This window comes from Convolutriloba macropyga, chromosome 15 (genome assembly GCF_964194025.1).
Source record: "Convolutriloba macropyga chromosome 15, txConMacr16.3, whole genome shotgun sequence".
NCBI classification, from domain to species: domain Eukaryota; kingdom Metazoa; phylum Xenacoelomorpha; order Acoela; family Convolutidae; genus Convolutriloba; species Convolutriloba macropyga.
The window spans coordinates 42,800,167-42,818,256 of record NC_134482.1 but is presented as its reverse complement, the minus strand read 5'-3'; the positions used below and the strand labels follow the sequence as shown (position 1 = coordinate 42,818,256).

Here is an 18,090-nt window from a genome sequence, read left to right as displayed (position 1 = left end):
GAGAGATTAAAAGCGATGTCAAATTCTTGGCAACTTGTCGTACAGATTTACAATCTGTAGGATTGATTTGTTTCTTGGTACCAATTAGCTTTTTCTACAGCGGCTAATTAGGAGTGATTTGGCGGAGCGATTTAATGCTATTATTTGTTGCTTTAGAATTAACTATTCGAGTTACAGAATTTGAGTCGATTTGGCGGAGCGAATTCGCTTTCAATTATTTGTAGAGTATTTCGCTCAACGAAAGATACCAAACTTTTGTTACGTCTGAATTAAGACTTTGGCGAATCGGATTCTAGTTAAAGAGAGAGTCAACTATTTTGAATTACGAAATTGAGAAGAATGAAATTAGACAAAATTAACAAAACTGAATAACAATTTGTTCATAAGATAACATTACTAAATGCGGCAACTTACAATCACGAGACAATGTGAACAGACAAAACATCATGCACAGGATGTAAACAAATTTACAAGTATGAAATCATAAGATTCGATCTTCAAAATTAAAATTAAATGAATGAACAAATTAAAGGTAGATTAAAATGAACTAAATTAAATTAAACATAAATGAACCAATTTAGCTACACCAAACAATAACTTCAAACTAAAATGTACTATTGTACCACATTTCCCCCTTGGCGAAAATAAGTAACATGTTATTTATCAGAAAATTAATAGTCATATGTACTTGTTAAATTAAATAATACTGTAGTGTTTTAATCATAGTTTTGAACGTAACAGTTTTACTTGAATGCACTTTAGTCACTTTCACTTTCATAATATCTCTCCGCTTCACCGACTGTCATGGACAACTCTGGTTCTTCGTAATTGGGAGAGACGTAGAATTGAGTTGGGTATGAGGTTGTTGGAGAGCATGGGCCGACTGTAAAGTTAGATTCCTCTTGATTAGACTGTGCTGCAGCAGTTTGTATGGCCGAGATTATTGATTTATTTTCAATTTGCTGTTTCTTGATGTTTTGTCGTCTTCTTTGTTTCCCAATTGCTCCAGTGCTTGAGATTGTGGGAGGGCAAGTTTGAACTGAAGTTATGGATTCATCTGATTATGTGGTCGATATTGTGGAGCGTTTTCTTTTTGAAGGAAGTAATGCTACTGATGCTTTTGTAGCTGCTTTTCTCTTTGGTCTGCTCGGTGGTTCCGCGATGACAATGCTTGTAGTAGGTAATTCCATTGGCACCGCGAGATCGTTACTCGATTCGGTAGGTTGATTTGGCGGCGCCGTTGGCTGTTGTGTGTTAGGCTTTGTTGGCATCCTTACTCGGAGGGCACGTGTAACATTGGAGTGAATTGACGATACTGTACTGACGTCATCTGCCACTTTTCTATGTTTCATGCGTTTCCCTCCTTCTAACTTTTTCCTGGATTCCTTTGCATGATGATTTATGAGTTCCTCAGTTGTTTTGCCCGTGGGAAGTTTTGGTCGTCGGTTAGCGTATACCTGCAATTCTGTGTCACGTTCCGCCTTCGTCCCAAACTTTGCAAGATTTGAGTTCCTGATTGTTACATCTCTCTTGCCCGGTTCTTTAATCACTGAAGTATGTTCATTTGTTTTAATTACTGACGATTCTGGTGCGAGGACGTCATATAAGCCGTCGAGACTTTTCTTTGATCTTTTTGTGCGCGGTCTCCTTTTAGCCAGTTTTACCTCCAGTGATGTTTCTGTTCTGGGTATCGATTGACCGACATCTGGGTGAGAAATTAATCTCGATTCCTTGTTTGGGTCCTCCTTCTGTCGCTTCAACGCCTCTTTGCCCAGTTTGTTCTTGTTCACCTCTATTTCAATGTCGCTACGCTCATCATTGTTCCTATTTTTGTCTTTGATTAGCTGGTCCCATCTGACAGTCTCCAAATCTAAATATTTGTTTAGAATGTTTTTGTAAGTCAAATTTTTTGAGTCTGATTTAGTCGTTATATTGCCTAATGGTGTATTCGCTTTTCTGCCAAAATGTGCCTCAAATGGTGATATGTTAATAGTCTTTTGACGACATATTCGTAGCTGATAAATTATTGAATTTATTGATGCTTTCACATTAAATTGATTTTGCGCCGCCGTTTTAATACAGGCTAAGCGATTGTTGATTGTTTGGATGAGTCTTTCAACCAAACCAATTGCTCTTTGATCGTGTATTGGCGCCTCGATTAGCTGTATGTTATTTTGACTACAAAATGTTTTAATTTGTTGCCCTGTTTGACAGCGAGCTTGATCCAATCTAATTGCACGGGTTATACCGTTTAGCAAAACATACTCTTGAAGAAACTTTAAAATATTATCTGCATTAGCTCTATCAAATACTTCTGCTGTTGGGAATTTCGAAAATCGGTCAATACATGCAAGAAAATAAATCTCTTGATTTTTTTTCATTATAGATGGGTCCTCCAAAATCAATATGAATTTCTTCATTAGGAACCTTACGTAACATTAATGGTGCCCATTTATTTGCTGGTATAATAGGTTTTAAATTTTTACCAATCTTGACACAGGGGTTGCATTTTGCTCTTTTGGTAGCTATGTCCCTGTGCATATATGGCCACCACGCGTGTGTTGCCATATCAGTCATTCCCCATGTGCCAGGATGAGTTGCATGGATGGCGTCTACATAGACGTCTTTGATCGCATGGGGAAGAGCAATCCTGTCATCTATGCAGACACACCCGTTCTTTACATGCAAGTCTTTCCAGAAGGAATGGATGTAAGGGGATATTTGTCTACATCTATCCTCATTGTCTGCCAAAATGCAGTCGCGAATCTCCTTCAAGATCGCGTCCTTGGTCGTCAGGCTGGCCATTAGGGAGCTGGAGAAGATCTTAGAAAGCGCGAAATTGAATGAGTCCAGATACAGATCGTCTACTGACGGCGAAGTGGCTGTTGTATCAGTAGTGGGTGTTATTGGAGTCACGGGTGCTGCTTGGACTGTTGAAGGTCCCTCTTCTGCAAAGCGTACTCTCGATGGAGTCGATTGTTTAACTGTCATCAGCGTTTCATCATCGGAAGTTGACTGGGACATCATGTAGACGTTCTTGAATTTCGTTGCGATTCGTTGAAATTTTTTTAAATTAGAGAGTGACTGTTCAGTGGGTCGGTTTAAGGCAAAAAGCGAGTGAGGAATGTTAGTTGTCTCGATTTTGGGGATGGAATTTAAATTATTGATTGTTAATTCGCTAATTGAGTCGTCAATTTGCGTGCTTGTAGAACGTTCTGGATTTCGCGGTGCGAATTCACTGCATAAGCTATTAGTGGAATTTGGATTATTTACGACGCATTTTGTAGATGGATTTCGCGCTGCGAAATCGACGTAATTTTCGGCATTTAAGAAGAAGCGTTTCGCACTACGTTTAATTACGTCCAATTTAGCTACAATAAATTGCTCGTCATATGCAGACATATTAACAGCTTGTTGATGCGGGTCGCGAGATATATAATCCACTAATCCCATTTTTGTGCCCGGAAGATGATCAATCGAGAAGTCAAATGGTAGTAAGCGATCTACCCAACGTGTCAGTCTACTATTATATGATTTGTTAGATCTATTTTCTCTCATAATTGAGAGAAGTGCTCTATGATCAGTTATCACAGTAAAAGGTTTGCCGTAAAAATAATACTTAAAGTGTTCCACGGACCAAACAACACCCAGAAGTTCTAGTTCGTTTATACTATATCTGTCTTCAACAGAGTTCAAAAATCGTGACGCGAATGCTACTGTATGCCACCCATTAGGTGTTCGTTGTTCCAATGCTCATCCCAATCCTTTACGCGAGGCGTCACATTTAATTCGTGTTTCTAATTCCGGGTTGAAATGTTTATTTTCAGTGGTTTCCGTAATTTGTTCTTGTATTAACGAAAATTGTTTATCATGCTCTTCCGTCTAAAGAATTTTGAATTTTTCTTAAGCAATGGTCGCAGGGGGTAACATAATTGTGACAAATTCGGGATAAATTTTCCTAAATGGTGTACTGAACCCATAAAAGATCGAAGCTTTTTAAGATTAGTGGGTGCCGATAATTTTCCAATTGCATCCGTTTTACTTGAAAGTGGGGTTACACCTGATTGTGTAATGTTATGACCGAGCCAATCAATCGTTTCTTTCGCGAAATGACATTTTGCAAGATTTATGATGCATAAGTTTTCGAGATCTAGTTTTATCAGGCATTTTCGTACCAAATCTAGCTAACGATCAAAATATCATCTAAGAAACAGAAAGTATTTTCCAAACCGGCAAGAGTACAGTCAATAGCTTTTTGGAACTCAGCTGGCATATCCGTTAAAACGTAAAATCCAGTTTTAAATCGATATGTGCCGGTCATATCTCCGCTAACAATATTAAAGTTACAATGGCGGGCCGTATCACTGTGTAACTTTAGTTGACTATAAGCGTATTGCAAGTCAAGAGTCGTGAAATAAGCAGTCTCCTGCGGCGCCGTTGATAGCGTTTGCAAAATTGTTTGAATTAGCGCGTCGATATTAGGCATTTGATACTTGTTTTTATGAATAGCTTTATTTAGGATTTTTGTATCAAGTGCTATTTTGATTGATTTATCCTTTTTACCATAATGACAATCGGAGATATGAAAAATTGATCAGAACAGTTGTTTAACTTTTCGATATGTCCTTCATTTAACAGTTTTTCTAATTCAATTTTCACTTTCGGTTGAAGATGTATGGGCACTTTTCGTCCTTTTGATGTGCTACTCGATAATTTTTGTGAAATTTTGAGTTGACCGTGTGATTTTTTGATTTTCCAATTCGGGATATCAAATCAGGAAACTCCTTTGCTAGTGATTTCTTTATTGCACAAGGTTGATCAATATTGTTAACCTCAGTTTGTGGACAAGGCTTCTGAGAAATTGTGATGCCTAACTGATCAAAAAGGTCTCGTCCTAATATTGGTCGAAACCCGTCAGCTACAACTGTTATTTTTGCTCTCTGAATGCTCCAATCATTACATTTTACTGACGTTTTCAGAGTGCCAAGGGGTTGAACGATATCGTTAGAAAATGACTTCAATTCCAATGGTTTTTTCTCCGACCATTGTGATTGAGCACATTTGAGCATTATTTCTCTTGCAAGTGACATATTAATAATGGTAGAACCACTACCGGAGTCGAGAAGTAAATCACAGTTTGTGTTTCCAATCGTTAATGACAAATCTTTCAGTGCTAAATTTGGTGAACTCATATTTTCAACTGTTGCAACATAGTTATCATCCGAAGAATCATAGTCTGAGTTGATTTGCTCATTATAATTGATATAATTGACGTTCTGACTTTCCTGAGTAGAATATTGATTAGATGTTTCAGCTGTTTCTACAGTGTTAATGCGATTGGTTTGTTGAGTGTTTCTTGTATTATTAAGTCTTCGACGACATACCTTAGCAAAATGGTTTTGCAAACCACAGTGGTTACATCTCTTACCCATTGCGGGGCAAACCTGACGATGTGTTGGTGTCCAGATTTGACCACAACCACGACATTGTCCAACGGATGCACAGTTGGTGACTGCTCTGCTTGATTGATTTCCACGTACACCCGCGCCGCGAAATCGATTGAATTGTTGTATTGCGTTCACCGTAGTACCAGTTGCTCCGTTATTAGATGAAATTCTTTGCTGATTCTGATTACCCATTTCCATGTTGACTGCAATGCTGAGTGCCCTCTCTGGTTCAACTGTATCCCGTAGGAGCTCTCGCTGATTGTCATCATCCAGCATGTTAGTGATGAAAATGTCCCTGATGATTGCTTCTTCACGGTTTTCAAAATCGAAGTTTTCAGCCAATTTTTTCAAGATGCTGTAGAATTGCTCTACAGTTTCGCCCTTCTTCTGCTTCCGAGAAAAGAACACATATCGATCAAATGTGATGTTTCTTGGGCGGATAAATGCAATCTCCATCATTTCCCAGAGTTTGAGGGTAGTCAAATCGTAAATATTGTCGTGCGGGAATTTTTGTGTTAGTAATCGTCTTCCTTCAGTACCAATACTTAGGTACAATAGAGATACGCATTTTTGGTCACACAAATTCCAAGGACGTTCCCCGCATAGTATTCCCGCTTCTGTTATCTTTTGACATTTTAGTTCCGATTGCAACTTCAACTGGTTGTTTCTTATACGACTCTCTCTCTCTCTCTCTCTCTGCTTCCTCGGTTGTGTTTTCAATCGGCATCTCGTACTTTGCTTCCGCTGGCAGACGAACCGTCGATGGTTTGGGTTGTAGCAATGTGCCTATAGTGATATTCTCGCGAGCGAGAATCGCTAGTTTTACTTGAATTCTCCATTTCTCCCATCTGATTGGTGGGTCTGAAGTTGGTCGTTCCCAAAATGGCTCTATCGACAACGGCGTTTTTCTCGATTCTCGAGCTGACTGCGCCATGTCGTACAGATTCACAATCTGTAGGATTGATTTGTTTCGTGGTACCAATTAGCTTTTTCTACAGCGGCTAATTAGGAGTGATTTGGCGGAGCGATTTAATGCTATTATTTGTTGCTTTAGAATTAACTATTCGAGTTACAGAATTTGAGTCGATTTGGCGGAGCGAATTTGCTTTCAATTATTTGTAGAGTATTTCGCTCAACGAAAGATACCAAACTTTTGTTACGTCTGAATTAAGACTTTGGCGAATCGGATTCTAGTTAAAGAGAGAGTCAACTATTTTGAATTACGAAATTGAGAAGAATGAAATTAGACAAAATTAACAAAACTGAATAACAATTTGTTCATAAGATAACATTACTAAATGCGGCAACTTACAATCACGAGACAATGTGAACAGACAAAAGATCATGCACAGGATGTAAACAAATTTACAAGTATGAAATCATAAGATTCGATCTTCAAAATTAAAATTAAATGAATGAACAAATTAAAGGTAGATTAAAATGAACTAAATTAAATTAAACATAAATGAATCAATTTAGCTACACCAAACAATAACTTCAAACTAAAATGTACTATTGTACCACATAATCTATTATTTATTTTTTTCTATTTTAGTTTTACCTAAATTGTCGACCAAGTTTCTCATCTTTGTTTGCTCAATTTTTTTGTTGCTTTGAAAATCATTTCCGGTAGAATTTTTCTAAGAATTAATTGGTATTGGCATATTCGGCACTTTTAACATCAGTGCCAGTTTGGCACTCTTAAACGTTGGTTTAGAATTACGTAGACAAAGTTAAAAGTAGTCTCCGGGAGCTAAAAATTAAATGGAATGTATCAAAAAAACTAGAAATTTAATCTTAAGGTTTCTGTAAACAATAAACAAATAAATATATATCCCAGGCAGCTTCCAGTACTGCTAATGAGTATTTTGATTTGAAATGGTTGATTGATTTTGTTTGTGAACTTTATGCAGGATTTGTTTTAGGTATATTTGTAAACTTGACAGGGCGCTTAAAATAAACTGCCTAATAAATTACGCAACAAAACTAAAGTGAGACGGGAAAATTTGCAACATATCAAAATTTAAACAAAATCAACTCCCCGGGGCTTTACTTACAGGGCTTTACGCAACATAACAAAACTGAGCTTCAAAGTTGCAGAAGTTGCTCATTTCAAGCGTATGAACAAAAACGCAACAATTTTAATGATTTCAAAATGAAGAAAATATGGAGCCGAAAGAACTAATATGGCTGCAAAACAAACTCAGTTTTAGAATTTTTTAAAATAGCAGTAATTTTACAGTTTTGCAAAATAATTAAGCTGACAAATGACTTAAGAACTAACTAACAGAAAACTATGACTTATGAAGGGGGGACAATATCATTATAAATTCTAAGAATCTTTCAGACTGAAAAAAATTCTGTAATTAGCTCCTAATTGCTTCTCAAAACACACCACAGAAACAATACCTCATGAAAAAAACCTATATCAATTATGTCGAAACCACAAAACAAAGTTTATCGACATTGAATCAAATCAACTAAGAAAATTAGAGGCTAAATTCAGAAAGTTCATTGTCGGTTTTCCCTTGAAAGTGGGAAGAATCGGGAAAAGGCATAGCAGAAACAATAAACAAGGTCTATTTTGTCAAAACGTCTCAACCCGACCTATGACATATCTTGAAAACTTTTTCGACCTTCACTCTCGAACTTTAAAATTAAACAATCTCTGTTCAAAATTAAACAAAAACTGCAAAAAAGCTTCATGAAAAATGAATTAGTATCACAAACAAGGTATTCATCAACTGCAAATCTTCATAAAACGCACTGGAAAAGTTAATTCAACCTTGGTACGACTATCGGAATATTTTTCATACCAGAATGCTAAATTTTTGTCCAAAATGGAAACAATTTTTTCTGTGTAAGATTTTTGATTATGATGATTATGTTCTAGCTGAACCTGAATCATCTTTGGCTCAACTAGATTTTAGATTCCATTGACACTATATATAATTATGGGGGTAAGTAAGAAAATGTTGCTCGGAAAAAAATTCAATATGTGTTATACTTTGAAAGCAGTAGAATTAAAAAGAACATAGCAACGCTCAAAAGTCTCCATTTAGGTGGAATGATACATTAACATTTTTTCTGTCCGTTGTTAAACAGAATTATAACTAAATATGAAGATATAGTTCTTCATATCTACTTTTCTTCATTATCTTCAAGTTTTCTTCTTATGATTGAAAGGGGCTAAATATTGGCTTTTCTTCAAAAAAAAGTCTGAAAAGAGTGTTGACTGCTAAGCCAATTTTTTAAGTATCTGAATTTCTGTGACCATTTTACACAGCGTTTTAAAATGAAGAACAAATTTGAAAGAAAATTTGATCAGGTTTTGATTTTTATTAATTTTGACCTGAGGCTGAAAAAAGGTAAACCAATTAAATTCGTTTTAAATTTGCACGAAGGTTGATTGAAGATCCAAAATCTTTTTCAAAAATCTTCCATTTCAAAAATCGAAACACAAATTTTAGCACAAGATTCGAGCGTTTGACTGGTTGCATCAATTTAGCACCAATGGGATTAGCAAAAAATAGAGGAAACAAAAAAATGTTACGCTAAATTTTGCGGCTAGAAAAGACTATATCAAGTCATGTAATTTTGTTAGTGACGAAATTTTAGATACTTGAATACTGTAGTTAATTTTTTAAATCTAGACGTTCATGCAGTATCATATCATCAGATGTTCAGCAAAATGTGTAACGTGTTAATAGTTATAAGAATAGGCATTTGTTTTAGATGTCACTCAACAGAATTATGGATGTTAACGTCATCAATTTTGCTTTTTTGTTTACAAAAGTTACAAGATTTTCGACGATTCTCCATTTTGGTATGTGATAGTATAACTTATATGAACAATATAGAAAACTTAAACTAAAAAAGTGCAGCGTCTTTTTGCGTATTGTTTTGTCCTAGTTTTTTTAACGCGTATTTACACATATTTTAACGATAAGTTTGAGCTTTATTTCATTTCATATAAGCTCAAAGTTAAATGGCATTGTTTGATTAATTTTTTTAATCGTTTAGAAAATTGGCTTCCACGTGAAGACAGTCGCAGTTCAAAAAATTCCTTTGCAGGTGAAAACATATTTTCACCTAATATTTTTTTTAAAGTTTTGGTAATTTTTTTAGACTTTTGCACATGAGTTATTGATTTTTAGAAACAAAAAAGCAAAATTGATGACGTTAACATCCATAATTCTGTTGAGTGACATCTAGAACAAATGCCTACTTTTATAACTATTAATACGTTACAAATTTTGCTGAACAGCTGATGATAAGATACTGCATGAACGTCTAGATTTAATAAAAAACATTGACAATGGTACTTTTCATTTTTTTAAAAAAAATTATGTTCTGAAATAAATTTTTGATTGAAGTTTTGACCTGACAATTGATCTTGAGGTCACGATTTTCTCTCAAGATGGCCGTTAAGTAGTGTAGAGTGTACTGCCTTACTTCCCAAGCCGTGCGTTTTGTCAAGCACACTTATTACTGCTCTTAACGGCCACCCACTTGTTCGAACGCCCATTCTTAGTCGATCTTTTCCCAGCGGCTTTTGCATATCAAAGCTTTTCCATATCTTTGAGAGAAATCACAAAATTATTTAGACACTTTCTCGTCGGAGGCACATTTTCCATGTCTTTTTTTCTGCAAATTCCCCATATTTGAAAATACCATGCTAAATTATAGCACCTTCGCTTGAAGGTTGCAAACAATATGCACCACCTACGCTAAGGTTCACAAAAAGAAAGATCTTGATTTATCTTGCTCAAGAACACACTTTGTTAATGTCTGCAGTGAGCCCGGAGAACTTAATGCTGGACCACCATGAACACACAATTTTAATGATTTTCTTTGTTAATTACTGCCAATCTGCCGGCTTTTGTGATTTTTTCTAAAATAAAAATGCAATACAAATCAAAAATGTTTCCTGAGATATTCACAAATTTCAGCACTTTTAAAAAAAAATTTTGCTAGTTTTGTTCAAATTGTTCGCGATTTTTGTTCTCTTTCAAATTCTTTCAATTTGAATTTGTATTGAAAGCCTTTTAAAGTTTAAATTTATTGTAATGAATTAATGCTAGCGCTACAGAAGGAAGCTTGAACTTTTCTCTGATATTTTTTGCACTTTTTTGTAACTTTTATTCGTTTCATTGCGTTTGGTTCAGTATCTGCCCTCTGTTTAGCTTATATTTAATCCGAAAAAATGTTTTAGCATGAAAGCTGCCGTGATTGTTTGTTGGAGATAATTTGCCGGGTTTTTTTACGAAAGAGGTGGATTTGAACGCAACATAAGTATTAGTTAATTTCAGAACTGAGTTTTTTTTCGGTTTCTTCCAACCTCAGTTTTCAAAGTTTAATTTAATTCAAAACTGAAAGTTAGTCAGAACCCTACATTGATGCTAAGCTCTCAGAACATTGTTGACAACAAAAAATTGCTTCTAAAAACACTCAGATTACTAAAAAATTTTTTGAAACCCTGTTTTTTCGAAAAAAATGACTTTGTGTTTTTTTTGCTTCTTCGTGTTGTGTGTTGTGTCTTGAAAAATATCTGTAGAGGTCCAATTTGTGCGTTTTTTTATTTTTCTTATAATAGTAATGCCTCTTGTTACCCTAATAACAGAGTATCAAGAAATCAAACTCAGTTTTGATAATTTTAAAATCAAGTGATTCATTTTGAGTCATCCAGTTCTTCAGTTACACAGTCAACTGAAGAAGATTACAGTTTTCCATTGAATTTGTTTGTTTTGTAAGTCATGATTTGTCCCACTATGTTTCTCTTTTAATCTGTGTTCATAAATTTTTCCACGCTTTTTCTTTTTCGTAAAGGGATAAACAGATAACGCCCAGTGGGATTAGAAACTCAGAGTGAGAAGAACTTTAATCAAGGTCAATTTTTTTTTAGGAGTTCTCTAGACCAAAATGTCTTTTTTGTCTTTTTCAAGTTTTTTGTTTGATCAGTCTGAAATTGACGTTTGTCAAACTTGATAAAGGCCCTTTGTAGGACATAATTCTTTTTTTTGAATTTTATGTTGTGGTACCGAAAACATAAACATGCAAAATGATACCAATTTTCGCAAGTATTTTTCTGTAAAATTTTGCCATTTTTGAGACCAATCAGGCTCCACTAGGGCCAAGGAACCTCCTCTAGGGTCTAATATTAGAGCACTGAATAGTTGCCAGTGGCTATAGAATGATTTTTAAGATCATAATATCACAAATAGATAATTTTTTTGAACGATAATTTTATGAATAAATTTTCCATTTTTTGAACTTTGTGAATAATATAACCAATTTTTGATTTTATCGATCCTTTGTGAAATATTTTCTAGACCTGAAATTGGGTTACAAGATAATTTCTGGAGACAAAGAAATGGTTTGAATATTTTAATATCATCAAACAAATTCGCAACAAATGAAAAAATTGCAATTGTACACAAATTTTTCGCAAACTTTATAGCTTTCTGAGATTACGGATCTTTAAGGGCAATTAAAAATTTTTTTTGTCAAGCAAATGAGTCACTCTAAAGAGAAAAAAGAAAAAAATAATTGTTTCAAAGATGCAATGCACTCTTTCATCTCGACTGTGCATATAGTAACGATTATGATGAAGAGTGACAATCTTTTAGTCGAAAGACTAAAATGATTTCTTATTATTAATTTGGCGTTAAATTGTTGTTTCTTGATAACTTGTGCAACTGGTGTTATCACAACGAGAATTGATTTAACTGTATGGCACATGTTGTTAGTGAAAAAATTTAACGCTAAATAAATAACGAGACCAAGTGAGTTTGAATTTTCTTTGAAAAAGAGGAGTAATTGTTTTGGATTACTGAATTGCATTTCAAGTACCAAGCCGTCGGAATTATTCATCACTTGGGCGTTACATAAATCAATTGAAATGAAATCAAACTTCTCAAAACATTAAAATGCAACAAAAAGATAGAAGCCAATTTTTTGTTGTCAATTTTGTTCCGAAAAATGAAGAGTTATGACACTTTTTTATTTCTAAAAATCGTTGAAAAACATTGAGGACAAAAGTTGTTGGAATCTTTTTGTAATTGGTTATGATATCTCAAGAGCCAAAAAATTACTCTAAGATTTGATATTTGGTTACTAAATGTCTTCCAGTGGCAAGAGAATGGTTTTTAAGATCATAATATCGGAAATTTTGAAAACAGATTTTTAACAATTTGTATGAATTTTTTGAATTTATCATTCCTTATCGGCCAGTCCAAGCAAACTTTTTCCAGCTTGCGTTTACCGCAAACTATCTGCAGAAAATTGATTTTTTTGATAAAATTTTTTTTCACAAACCAAATTTAGCACTACTTAAAAAAATCAATTGTATTCAAAATTTCTCATAATTTTTGTCTTATACTGAGATTATTTTTAAGGGCCAGGAAACTCTCTTAGGTCTTGCAAATTGTTACTGGACAGACTAAGAGACCAAAAAACTTTCCAAAAATGTTTTAATTTTGCAAAAAACAAAAGTTAGAAATGCTCGTTAACTTTGACATTAATCAATTCTTCTCAAAGATTTTTGTCATAATTCTGAACTTTTTGTTTTTTAGTGGACAGTAAATCCCTCAAAAGATTAAATCATGGGTTGATGGGTGTGTTGAATTATGTCATATTTGGTCGGCGGGGTAAAAGCTTCAATAATTTTAGCAACGACTATCTTTTTTGTTTAGTTGGTTTATTTCTCTAAATTGTGACACTGTTTGTCTGTTCGGCTGGCACTGTTCAATTAACTTGCTGGTCAAGTACAGCAATTCAGTACTTTTCAGTACATCTTTTGCATATGGCCGAATGTCGTGTTTCAATCTGATTGATGCCCAACGTCGTGACATCAAATGGATATAACCGCACAGTTGATAGGTCCAACAACAAAATATCAGTGTTGGATGAAAATTTCTAGTGCTAAAAATTATTATTTTGAAGACAAAGTTGTTGAAATCATTCTTTAATTAATTAGGATATCTCATAGTCCAGAGAACTTCCTCTAGTTTTTGATATAACTTTACTAATAATCTTCAAGTGGCAATAAAAATGTTTCTGGGCCCTTAGTATCACATATTTCAGAATTTTTTTGAAAAAGGATGTCTTTTTTCAAAGTTTCCAACAAATAATATGTTTTTTTTCAATTATTTTCGATCTTACTGAACCGGTCAAGAGTTATCCAGTCTTATATTTGGGTTATTGAACAGTTTTAAGAGACAACGGATCGGTTTGAAAATGATTATAACTTTAGGCAAATTAAACAGCATTTGGAAGGAAAGTGCAATTGTGTTCAAACTTTTGATATTTTTGGTCAGTTAAAGAGATTACCAATCTTTAAAAACCAATCTTTTAGGTCTGGTAAATTTTTACTTGACAGATTGAAGAGACTTAAAAAATTGCTGCAAACGGTCTGTTATTAGGAAAATTAGAAACGTTCGAAAAATATTGCAATTATTAATTTTATTTAAAAAAATAAGTTCCTTTGTACGAGTTTTTCATTTTTATTGGCCAGTAAACCCTCATTCGTGGGCTGATGGGTTTATTTAATTGGATCGTATTTGGCCTTTGGAGTAAAGCTTCAAGAATTTCAACAGCAATTATCTTCTTTACTTAGTTGGTTTATTTTAGTTTCTCTAAATTGTGACTTTTTTTGTTTGACTGGCACTTTTCAATTAGCTTACTGGTCAGCAACAGTTGTTTAGACTTTTTCTACACTTTGGTTTTTATTTCAGTACTTGTACTGTTATGTTTTTTTCTATTGTTTTTGACTGAATGTCGTAGTTCAATATGATTGCTGCCCAAAGTCGTGACCTCAAATAAATATAACCCCACGGCTGATAGCGCCAACGAGAAAATATCAGAGTTGGATCCGAAGCCGAGTTGCTGAAAACTTTTGAGTTAGTGCGCAAAAAAAACCGTTTGATAACGTATTTATTCAACTCTTTTTGCAAATGTAACAGTTGCATAACTCAAGCTACCATTACGGTTTTTGGACTACGTGTTTATCACACTGTTCTATCTCGGCTATTTATATAGTAACAGTGGTGATGAAAAAAAGATACAATTTTAGTCTATAGACCAAGTTGATTTCGCAGAGTTAACTGCGCGTTAACTTGTTATTTCTAGGAAAGTTGTGCAACTGTTGGTGTTGTAACGAGAGTAGATTGAACGGTGTTGCTGATCTTGTTAGTGCAAAATTTTAATGTTCAGTAACTACTAATGAGACTAAGTAAATTTTAAATTTCTTTAAAAAATTGGAGGGTTCGGTTTGAATTACAAAAATGCAATTCAAGTATGTTTATTCATCACTGGAGCGTTACAGAAATCAATCAAAACCGCTACGAAGTTAGAAAAACAACAAAATGATAGGCCTAAAAATTCTGTTGTTAATTTGGTTCAAAAATGGCACCTATACTCAAAATCGTAACTTTGATAACAACAATTTTTGGAATCATTTTCTAATTGGTTAGAATGTCTTGTTCCAGTGGCAGGAAAATTGTTTTAAAGGCATTATATCACATATTTCAGCAATTTTTTTAATAAAATTGCCTTTTTTCGAATTTTCTAATAAAAATCATAATTTTTGATTTCATCAACCTCTATGGACCAATCAAAAGTTTTTCAGCCTTGAAATTGGGTTATGGGATAGTTTATGGAGACAACGAAACGGTTAGAAAATAAAAAATTACAATGTAAACTCAGCTAAATTCAAAAAAAATTGCAATTGTGTTCAATTTTTCTGAAAATTTTAGTCAGTTAGTGAGCTTACCTATCTTTATGGGCCATTGAAATCTGTTGGGTCTTATAGATTGTTATTGGAAAGATTAGAGAGACAAAAAACTGTTTTAAAAGTTTTGTTATTGCAAAATTGGAAACGTTTGATGAATAAAGCAGTTTTCGAAAACTTTAAAGTATTAGTTATTTTTCAAAATTCCTTCTATTATTAGTGGCTAATAAACTCTTCAGGCTTATTTGTTCGTTAATGAGTATGTTCAAGTGGATCAATTGTGGTCGTCCGGGTAAAAGCTTCAAGAATTTTAGCAACGATTGTCTTTTTTATTTAGTTTGCTTATTTTAGGTTCTCTAAACTGCGACACTATTTTTCTTTTTGGCTGCTAATGTTCATTTAGATTGATGGTCAGGTACGGCAGTTTAACTTTTTCTAGTCTTTAGATTTTATTTCAGTAGTTTTCTTGTTATGTTATTTTCTTCTTTTTGACCGAATATCGTGTTTCAACCGAATTGATACCCAACGTCGTCGTGAAATCAAATAACAATAACCGTAAATTTGATAATGCAAACGACCATTTATCTGAGTTGTTCAATACCTTCGATAGGGGGATAGGAAATCTTGTTATAATGTTTTTAATCAACTATCAATTTGATAACAAATTTCCATTACTTAAACTAACGTTGCGCCTTTGAGACTACTTTTTGTCGCACTCATTGATCTGGACTGTTTATATAGTAACGGCGATGATAATAGAGTGATAAACGTTTAGTCTAAAGACGAAAATGATTTCGTAGTAATAAATGGGCGCTAACTTGTTATTTCTTGGAAAGTTATTCAACTGTTGTTTGCTCAAAGGGGGTTTATTAAAGGTTGTCGCTCATGTTGTTAGTGCAAAGCTTTAATGCTCAGTAAGACTGAGAAAGTTCATTTTTTTCTAAAATCAGATGTTGCATTGAATTACTGAAATGCATTTCAAGTGCCAGGCCGGTGAACTTAATCATCACTGGAGCGTTACAGAAATTAATAGATTTGAAATCCAGCTGTTCGGAACAAAGAAACACAACAAAATGATATTGTCAAAATTTTGTTTAACGACTTTATTCGAAATCAATTGAAGCTATGACATTTTTCAAGTTGCATTCTTTCAAATTTTCTAAATGACATTATATTTTTTTTTTGATTTTATCAGTTTTTCGGGACCAGTAAAATAATTTCCCGGCTTGAACTTGGGCTATCTGATATTTTTTGGAGACAATTAAACGATTTGAAAAACAATTTTACAATGCAAAAATGAACGGTTTGAAAAAATAAAATATCACAAATCAAAATTTGTTTTTAAGACCTTAGTAACACAATTTCAGCACATCTTTGAATAAAGTGTGCCTTTTGTCAAATTTTCCAACAAATATTAAATAATTTGTTCAATTTATCAACCTTTCTGCACCAATCAAGAGTTTTCCTGGCTTGAAATGTGGTTTTTCAATAACATTTGCAGAAAACAAACCAAATTATGCAACATTTAAAAAAACTGCAATTGTGCTCAAATGTTTTGAAAAATTTTGTTAGTTGATGAGAATATCAATCTTTAAAGGCCAATAAAATCTACTAGGTCTTGCAAATTGTTTCTGGACAGATTAAAGATACCAAAAAACTGTTTCAAACGTTCTGTTATCAGGAAAGTTAGAAGCGTTCAATAAATGAAGCCATTTTTAATTTTTTTAAAGTTTTTGTTTTATTTCACAAGTTTTTTATGTTTACTGGCCAATAAATTTTCTTTCATTGTTTGATGGGTATTTTTCATTTGAATCATATTAGGCCTTCGGCTTAAAAGCTTCAATAATTTCAGCAACGATTATTTCTTATTAAATTGGTTGAATTCAGTTTCTTTAAAATTTGACATTTTTTGTTTGGATGCTACTGTTCATTTAGCTTGCTGATCAGGTACAATAGTTTAAACATTTTATACTCTTTAGATTTTATTTCAGTAGTTTTCCTGTTTTATTATTCTTTTGTTTTCGACCAAATGTCCTGTTTCAATCCTATTGATTCCCCACGTCGTCGTGAAATCAAATAAATATAACCCTACAGTTGATATCGCAAACGAGAATTTATCTGAATTAGAGGAAAAGCCGAGTTGTTGATAAACTTCGATATGGCAATAAGAATGTTTTATATTCTTGTTATTATGTTTTTGATCAACTATCGTTTTGGTTACAATATTTCTATTACTTAGACTAATGTTGACGTTTTTAGGCTACGTGTTCGTCACACTCATTGATCTCGACTGTTTATATAGTAACGATGATGATAAAAGAGTGATAAACGTCTAGTCCTCAGACGAAACTGATATCGTAGTATTAATTGGGCGCTAACTTGTTATTTCCTGGAGAGTTTTCCAACTGCAGCTCAGAACATAGAAAAACAACAAAATGATATTGCCAAAATTTCGTTTGACACTTTTATTCGAAATCAATTGAAGTTATGACATTTTTAGTGCCAAAAATCGCAGCATAGATGACAAAAACTGTTGGAACAGTAATCTCATTTGAAAATGGGCAAAAAATGGAGGTAGCAGGGTTCGAACAAAAATTGAAACAAATGTCAAATAACTGTAAACATTAAACAGATCTATCAATTTGTAGACACCAGCATTTCAATGAAACGTACTGCTGTGACGTCATCTCAATAATCAAATTTTTATGAGATCAATTTCAAATTTGGAAATATTGCTCACCCTAGTTTGAAAGCAGATATTAATTTTGCAAGATCTTGCCGGATTCTTGTGTGACAAACTAATAATCATGCCATAAATTATAGGATGCAAAAACATAAAATTCCAAATAACCATATTTATACGGGGGACTTACGTGTTCTATGCAGATAATGCCGTTCAAAAAAATAAAAAAT

At 33.7% G+C, this 18,090-nt stretch overlaps 1 protein-coding gene across 1 annotated transcript in view; it reads left to right on the top strand.

Moving 5' to 3' along the window:
- The window catches only part of LOC142354208 (mitochondrial import inner membrane translocase subunit TIM44-like), a 1,720-nt gene extending 1,536 nt beyond the window's left edge, over window positions 1–184 (top strand). Inside the window, exon 2 of the mRNA XM_075406461.1 lies at window positions 157–184. Within this exon, the coding sequence (XP_075262576.1) occupies window positions 157–184 (28 nt within the window). The remainder of the gene's footprint in view (window positions 1–156) is intronic.
- Window positions 185–18,090: the final 17,906 nt, after the last annotated feature.